Raw genomic sequence first — 8,647 nt, 5'->3', positions numbered from 1 at the left:
ATAGTGATTCTTCGGAGGAAGAAGTGCCTGTAAATACAATACGAGCGATGAATGTAGGTGAGAGCTCAGATGGCTACTGGGCTGAACCCAAGTTGGAGGGACATGTGGTGAAAATGCAGATAGACACAGGATCAAAGGCATCACTAGTGTCACACAAGATCTACAGGAAACTCATGAGGCACCTTCCACTACGTCCATCAGACACAGTGTTTAAGGCATATACGGGACATCGAGTGCACATGGAAGGGATGACGGATGTGACTGTTCAGTACCATGGGCGGACAAAAAGGCTTCCCCTTTATGTGACCAAGGGAAATCATCCTGCCATAATGGGGCGTACATGGCTACAGGGAATCCGGCTGGACTGGCAAGCGATAAGGAAACTGTCACACAGTTCCTCTCCGCTACAAGAAATACTCGAGAAACACGGAGGTTTTCTGTGATGAATTAGGCAGCATGAAAGATATAACCGTTAAGTTACATGTCAAACCTGGTAGCAAGCCTGTGTTTATGAAAGCTAGACCAGTACCATACGCCATCCGATCCAAGGTAGAAGCTGACTTGGACGCCCTGGTCAAGAATGGGGTTTTGGAGCCGGTGACCATCAGTGAGTGGGCCACACCCATCGTTCCCGTACCAAAAAAAGATGGGGGAATTCGGACCTGTGGAGATTTCAAGGTAACAATTAACCCGGTGTTAGCAGCAGAGCAATATCCACTTCCCCTAATTGATGACTTGTTTGCTGGACTGAGTGGGGGACAAAAATTCAGTAAGGTAGATCTCAGTCAGGCTTACCTACAAATGCATGTAGAAAAAGAGTCACGTGAAATGTTGACCATTAACACACACAAGGGTCTCTTCAGATACTGCAGACTGCCGTTCGGCATCACGTCAGCCCCGGCACTATTTCAGCGAGCGATGGATCAGATCCTTAGTGGGTTGCCTGGGGTACAGTGCTACCTTGACGATATCCTGTGCACTGGATCTACCGATGACGAGCACCTGCGCAACTTGGATGCTACCCTTCAAAGGCTGAAGGACTACGGCTTAAGAGTCCGTAAGGACAAATGTGACTTCTTCAAGCCATCTGTGGAATATCTGGGGCATGTGATCGATGCAGAAGGACTGCACACTGCACCATCAAAAGTGGCAGCTGTCGTGGACGCGCCCCCACCCCAAAACATCAGCCAGCTACGATCTTTCTTAGGTCTGCTGAACTATTACGGACGCTTCATCTCCAATCTGTCATCACTGCTTCAACCCCTGCACGAACTGTTACGCCGAGACAAAACGTGGACGTGGACAGCCAGCTGTCAGGAGGCTTTTGAAAAGGCTAAAGGAGCGCTGACTACGTCCAAGGTCCTGACGCACTTCAACCCATCACTTCCACTGCAGCTCGCCTGTGACGCCTCTCCTTACGGAGTAGGGGCGATTCTCTCTCATGTCCTGCCGGGTGGTGAGGAAAAGCCAATCGCTTTTGCATCGAGGACATTGAACAAAACAGAGTCTAACTATGCTCAACTGGAACGAGAGGCACTGAGCATTGTTTTTGGAGTTAGGAAATTCCATCAATACTTATATGGGAGGAAGTTTACGCTCCTGACGGACCATCGGCCCCTCACCACCATCCTCGGTCCACACACTGGAATACCGTCTCTTGCTGCATGCCGACTGCAGAGGTGGGCTTTGTTGTTGTCGGCGCATGCATATGACATCAGGTATCGGAAATCAGACTTCCACTGCAATGCGGATGGCTTGTCCCGTTTGCCCTTGCCTGTCACAAGGCCGGAGTCGGACACGGTGGACCTTTTCTACTTCAGGGAGGTGGAGAGAGCACCTGTCTCTGCGGTGCAGGTAAAAAGGGAAACTCGGAATGACCCGGAGTTATCTGCGGTCGTGGACATTGTCGTCAAGGGTCGATCTGCTGGCGATAATGCGAGTCTGAAGCCTTTCCTCGGGAGGAGATTGCAACTGTCTGTCCAGTCTGGGTGTCTACTCTGGGGTAGGAGGGTGGTCATACCACGGTCACTTCGCTCAAAAGTGCTGCAGCAACTGCATTCGGGACACAGCGGAATAGTCCGAATGAAAGAAATAGCGAGAAGCTATTTTTGGTGGCCGAACATGGATCAACAAATTGAAGAGTTGGCCAAAAGCTGTCCATCATGCCACCGAGTCAGGAACAATCCTCCACTAGCGCCTCTTCACCCCTGGGAATTCCCACAAGGACCATGGCACCGGGTGCACATTGATTTTGCGGGACCAGTGGAGGACAGGATGTTCCTTATTGCTGTGGATGCACACAGCAAATGGCCAGAGGTGGCTATCATGAGATCAACCACTGCAGAAAAGACTATCGAAAAGTTAGGGGAACTGTTTAGTCGGTTTGGATCTCCTGCCCAGCTAGTCTCTGACAATGGACCCCAATTTGTCTCACAAGAAATGGCAGTGTTCCTGCAAGCTAACGGTGTCCAACACATTAAGTCGGCCCCCTACCACCCCGCAACAAATGGGCTTGCTGAGAGATTTGTTCAAACCATGAAGCATGCCTTGAAAACATCACAAGGACAAGGAACACTACATCAGAGACTGCACCACTTCCTACTAACCTATCGGAACAGTCCACATGCCACCACCAAGACATCTCCTGCTAGCCTGATGCTAAAGAGAGACCTGCGCACCACGTTTGACCTCTTGAAGCCCTCAGCAATGAAGGACATTGTCCAAGGTCAGCAGGAAAAACAGGTTAGGTGCAGAGGACAGAAGGGCAAAGGAAGAGTTTTCAAGCCAGGAGACTCTGTGTTGGCAAGGAACTACCGTGGCGAACCAAAGTGGATTCCTGCCACTGTTATTGCGCAAACGGGACCAGTATCTTATACTGTCCAAACGTCTGATGGTGTATGGAGAAGACATGTTGATCAACTCCTGCAGACTCAGTTAGGGCCAGCAGAGCTGTCCCTCAAAGATTTTCCTGATAGCTCTGCCCACGTCAAAACGCCGGTTCCCATACCCTCCCAAGTGCAGGACTCAATCACACTCGCGCCACCAGTCCCAGCTGAGGATGCGCATGAGACAGAGACTCTGACATCTCCCTTTGCAGAAGCTCCTGCAACAAGTTCACCATTGATCGACCGTGGAGCTGATCCTGTGCCCCCAGATAGGAGATATCCTATCAGAGAGCGGCGAGCTCCTGCGCGCTTGGACTTATAGGTTCGCGGTTGACCCGAGTTATGGGGATGTCTAGTTCTAGGTGCGTAATTCCGTGTTGTTCATGCATGTTCATTGTAAGGGGGGAGGAGATGTTGTATATTTTGGGCTAACGCATGTTCCGTAGTGGGAAAACTCCGGGAGTGGGAGGGGCAGCTTCGGGGACGTTTAGTGTTGTGATGTACGGCCTGTGAACTGACGGTGTTGAAGAAATAAAGCAGTATTCATCACGTCGTTGCCCGAACCTTCCTTGCTACCTAAGAACCCGGAAAGTAGTAAGGACATAACAATCTACAACGTTTGGTTTATGTTTTATAAGCATTTTTAATTTTATTGCTTAAATCGCATTTTCTCGACGAGCTGAGCACTTTTTCTGAACAGTGCCGCTCCCGTCACTCTGGTTAGGTTGGCATATAAAAAAGCGCTCTCGGGTGCTTCAGAGTGCCGAGTTTATTACTGCGCATTAAGAAATGACCATCTACAACGTTTGGTTTATGTTTTATAAGCATTTTTAATTTTATTGCTTAAATCGCATTTTCTCGACGAGCTGAGCACTTTTTCTGAATGGTGACGCTCCCGTCACTCTGGTTAGGTTGGCATATAAAAAAGCGCTCTCGGGTGCTTCAGAGTGCCGAGTTTATTACTGTGCATTAAGAAATGACCATCTACAACGTTTGGTTTATGTTTTATGAGCATTTTTAATTTTATTGCTTAAATCGCATTTTCTCGACGAGCTGAGCACTTTTTCTGAACGGTGCCGCTCCCGTCACTCTGGTTAGGTTGGCATATAAAAAAGCGCTCTCGGGTGCTTCAGAGTGCCGAGTTTATTACTGCGCATTAAGAAATGACCATCTACAACGTTTGGTTTATGTTTTATAAGTATTTTTAATTTTATTGCTTAAATCGCATTTTCTCGACGAGCTGAGCACTTTTTCTGAACGGTGCCGCTCCGTCACTCTGGTTAGGTTGGCATATAAAAAAGCGCTCTCGGGTGCTTCAGAGTGCCGAGTTTATTACTGCGCATTAAGAAATGACCATCTACAACGTTTGGTTTATGTTTTATAAGCATTTTTAATTTTATTGCTTAAATCGCATTTTCTCGACGAGCTGAGCACTTTTTCTGAACGGTGCCGCTCCCGTCACTCTGGTTAGGTTGGCATATAAAAAAGCGCTCTCGGGTGCTTCAGAGTGCCGAGTTTATTACTGCGCATTAAGAAATGACCATCTACAACGTTTGGTTTATGTTTTATAAGCATTTTTAATTTTATTGCTTAAATCGCATTTTCTCGACGAGCTGAGCACTTTTTCTGAACGGTGCCGCTCCTGTCACTCTGGTTAGGTTGGCATATAAAAAAGCGCTCTCGGGTGCTTCAGAGTGCCGAGTTTATTACTGCGCATTAAGAAATGACCATCTACAACGTTTGGTTTATGTTTTATAAGCATTTTTAATTTTATTGCTTAAATCGCGTTTTCTTGACGAGCTGAGCACTTTTTCTGAACGGTGCCGCTCCCGTCACTCTGGTTAGGTTGGCATATAAAAAAGCGCTCTCGGGTGCTTCAGAGTGCCGAGTTTATTACTGCGCATTAAGAAATGACCATCTACAACGTTTGGTTTATGTTTTATAAGCATTGTTAATTTTATTGCTTAAATCGCATTTTCTCGACGAGCTGAGCACTTTTTCTGAACGGTGCCGCTCCCGTCACTCTGGTTAGGTTGGCATATAAAAAAGCGCTCTCGGGTGCTTCAGAGTGCCGAGTTTATTACTGCGCATTAAGAAATGACCATCTACAACGTTTGGTTTATGTTTTATAAGCATTTTTAATTTTATTGCTTAAATCGCGTTTTCTCGACGAGCTGAGCACTTTTTCTGAACGGTGCCGCTCCCGTCACTCTGGTTAGGTTGGCATATAAAAAAGCGCTCTCGGGTGCTTCAGAGTGCCGAGTTTATTACTGCGCATTAAGAAATGACCATCTACAACGTTTGGTTTATGTTTTATAAGCATTTTTAATTTTATTGCTTAAATCGCATTTTCTCGACGAGCTGAGCACTTTTTCTGAACGGTGCCGCTCCCGTCACTCTGGATAGGTTGGCATATAAAAAAGCGCTCTCGGGTGCTTCAGAGTGCCGAGTTTATTACTGCGCATTAAGAAATGACCATCTACAACGTTTGGTTTATTTTTATAAGCATTTTTACTTTTATTGCTTAAATCGCATTTTCTCGACGAGCTGAGCACTTTTTCTGAATGGTGCCGCTCCCGTCACTCTGGTTAGGTTGGCATATAAAAAAGCGCTCTCGGGTGCTTCAGAGTGCCGAGTTTATTACTGCGCATTAATAAATGACCATCTACAACGTTTGGTTTATGTTTTATAAGCATTTTTAATTTTATTGCTTAAATCGCATTTTCTCGACGAGCTGAGCACTTTTTCTGAACGGTGCCGCTCCCGTCACTCTGGATAGGTTGGCATATAAAAAAGCGCTTTCGGGTGCTTCAGAGTGCCGAGTTTATTACTGCGCATTAAGAAATGACCATTTACAACGTTTGGTTTTTGTTTTATAAGCATTTTTAATTTTATTGCTTAAATCGCATTTTCTCGACGAGCTGAGCACTTTTTCTGAACGGTGCCGCTCCCGTCACTCTGGTTAGGTTGGCATATAAAAAAGCGCTCTCGGGTGCTTCAGAGTGCCGAGTTTATCACTGCGCATGAAGAAATTACCATCTACAGCGTTTGGTTTATGTTTTATAAGCATTTTTAATTTTATTGCTTAAATCGCATTTTCTCGACGAGCTGAGCACTTTTTCTGAATGGTGACGCTCCCGTCACTCTGGTTAGGTTGGCATATAAAAAAGCGCTCTCGGGTGCTTCAGAGTGCCGAGTTTATTACTGCGCATTAAGAAATGACCATCTACAACGTTTGGTTTATGTTTTATAAGCATTTTTAATTGTATTGCTTAAATCGCATTTTCTCGACGAGCTGAGGACTTTTTCTGAACGGTGCCGCTCCCGTCACTGGTTAGGTTGGCATATAAAAAAGCGCTCTCGGGTGCTTCAGAGTGCCGAGTTTATTACTGCGCATTAAGAAATGAGCATCTACAACGTTTGGTTTATGGTTTATAAGCATTTTTAATTTTATTGCTTAAATCGCATTTTCTCGTCGAGCTGAGCACTTTTTCTGAACGGTGCCGCTCCCGTCACTCTGGTTAGGTTGGCATATAAAAAAGCGCTCTCGGGTGCTTCAGAGTGCTGAGTTTATTACTGCGCATTAAGAAATGACCATCTACAACGTTTGGTTTATTTTTATAAGCATTTTTAATTTTATTGCTTAAATCGCATTTTCTCGACGAGCTGAGCACTTTTTCTGAACGGTGCCGCTCCCGTCACTCTGGTTAGGTTGGCATCGAAAAAAGCGCTCTTGGGTGCTTCAGAGTGCCGAGTTTATCACTGCTCATGAAGAAATGACCATCTACAACGTTTGGTTTATGTTTTATGAGTATTTTTAATTTTATTGCTTAAATCGCATTTTCTCGACGAGCTGAGCACTTTTTCTGAATGGTGCCGCTCCCGTCACTCTGGTTAGGTTGGCATATAAAAAAGCGCTCTCGGGTGCTTCAGAGTGACGAGTTTATCACTGCGCATGAAGAAATTACCACCTACAACGTTTGGTTTATGTTTTATTAGCTTTTTTAATTTTATTACTTAAATCGCATTTTCTCGACGAGCTGAGCACTTTTTCTGAATGGTGCCGCTCCCGTCACTCTGGTTAGGTTGGCATAGAAAAAAGCGCTCTTGGGTGCTTCAGAGTGCTGATTTCATCACTGCGCATGAAGAAATGACAACCTACAACGTTTGGTTTATGTTTTATAAGCATTTTTAATTCGATTGCTTAAATCGCATTTTCTCGACGAGCTGAGCACTTTTTCTGAATTGTGCCGCTCCCATCACTCTGGTTAGATTGGCATATAAAAAAGCGCTCTCGGGTGCTTCAGAGTGCCGAGTTTATCACTGCGCATGAAGAAATTACCACCTACAACGTTTGGTTTATGTTTTATTAGCTTTTTTAATTTTATTGCTTAAATCGCATTTTCTCGACGAGCTGAGCACTTTTTCTGAATGGTGCCGCTCCCGTCACTCTGGTTAGGTTGGCATATAAAAAAGCGCTCTCGGGTGCTTCAGAGTGCCGAGTTTATTACTGCGCATTAATAAATGACCATCTACAACGTTTGGTTTATGTTTTATAAGCATTTTTAATTTTATTGCTTAAATCGCATTTTCTCGACGAGCTGAGCACTTTTTCTGAACGGTGCCGCTCCCGTCACTCTGGATAGGTTGGCATATAAAAAAGCGCTTTCGGGTGCTTCAGAGTGCCGAGTTTATTACTGCGCATTAAGAAATGACCATTTACAACATTTGGTTTATGTTTTATAAGCATTTTTAATTTTATTGCTTAAATCGCATTTTCTCGACGAGCTGAGCACTTTTTCTGAACGGTGCCGCTCCCGTCACTCTGGTTAGGTTGGCATATAAAAAAGCGCTCTCGGGTGCTTCAGAGTGCCGAGTTTATCACTGCGCATGAAGAAATTACCATCTACAGCGTTTGGTTTATGTTTTATAAGCATTTTTAATTTTATTGCTTAAATCGCATTTTCTCGACGAGCTGAGCACTTTTTCTGAATGGTGACGCTCCCGTCACTCTGGTTAGGTTGGCATATAAAAAAGCGCTCTCGGGTGCTTCAGAGTGCCGAGTTTATTACTGCGCATTAAGAAATGACCATCTACAACGTTTGGTTTATGTTTTATAAGCATTTTTAATTTTATTGCTTAAATCGCATTTTCTCGACGAGCTGAGCACTTTTTCTGAACGGTGCCGCTCCCGTCACTGGTTAGGTTGGCATATAAAAAAGCGCTCTCGGGTGCTTCAGAGTGCCGAGTTTATTACTGCGCATTAAGAAATGAGCATCTACAACGTTTGGTTTATGTTTTATAAGCATTTTTAATTTTATTGCTTAAATCGCATTTTCTCGTCGAGCTGAGCACTTTTTCTGAACGGTGCCGCTCCCGTCACTCTGGTTAGGTTGGCATATAAAAAAGCGCTCTCGGGTGCTTCAGAGTGCCGAGTTTATTACTGCGCATTAAGAAATGACCATCTACAACGTTTGGTTTATTTTTATAAGCATTTTTAATTTTATTGCTTAAATCGCATTTTCTCGACGAGCTGAGCACTTTTTCTGAACGGTGCCGCTCCCGTCACTCTGGTTAGGTTGGCATCGAAAAAGCGCTCTTGGGTGCTTCAGAGTGCCGAGTTTATCACTGCTCATGAAGAAATGACCATCTACAACGTTTGGTTTATGTTTTATGAGTATTTTTAATTTTATTGCTTAAATCGCATTTTCTCGACGAGCTGAGCACTTTTTCTGAATGGTGCCGCTCCCGTCACTCTGGTT

At 44.8% G+C, this 8,647-nt stretch overlaps 1 protein-coding gene across 1 annotated transcript; it reads left to right on the top strand.

The window, feature by feature from the left end:
- Positions 1 to 445: 445 nt before the first annotated feature.
- LOC133151755 (uncharacterized protein K02A2.6) lies at positions 446 to 3,362 on the top strand. Its single transcript, XM_061275045.1, has one exon. The coding sequence runs from the start codon at positions 457 to 459 to the stop codon at positions 3,205 to 3,207; it is 2,751 nt and encodes a 916-aa protein (XP_061131029.1). The 5' UTR covers positions 446 to 456; the 3' UTR covers positions 3,208 to 3,362.
- The last annotated feature ends 5,285 nt before the right edge of the window (positions 3,363 to 8,647 follow it).

This window comes from Syngnathus typhle, linkage group LG3, assembly GCF_033458585.1.
Source record: "Syngnathus typhle isolate RoL2023-S1 ecotype Sweden linkage group LG3, RoL_Styp_1.0, whole genome shotgun sequence".
NCBI lineage: Eukaryota > Metazoa > Chordata > Actinopteri > Syngnathiformes > Syngnathidae > Syngnathus > Syngnathus typhle.
The sequence above is the reverse complement of the archived record's forward strand: the minus strand, read 5'-3'. Positions and strand labels throughout refer to the sequence as shown.

Bases quoted from the DNA above. Each gene is read 5' to 3' on its own strand.
- LOC133151755 (XM_061275045.1), top strand. From the start codon at position 457: ATGAAAGATATAACCGTTAAGTTACATGTCAAACCTGGTAGCAAGCCT.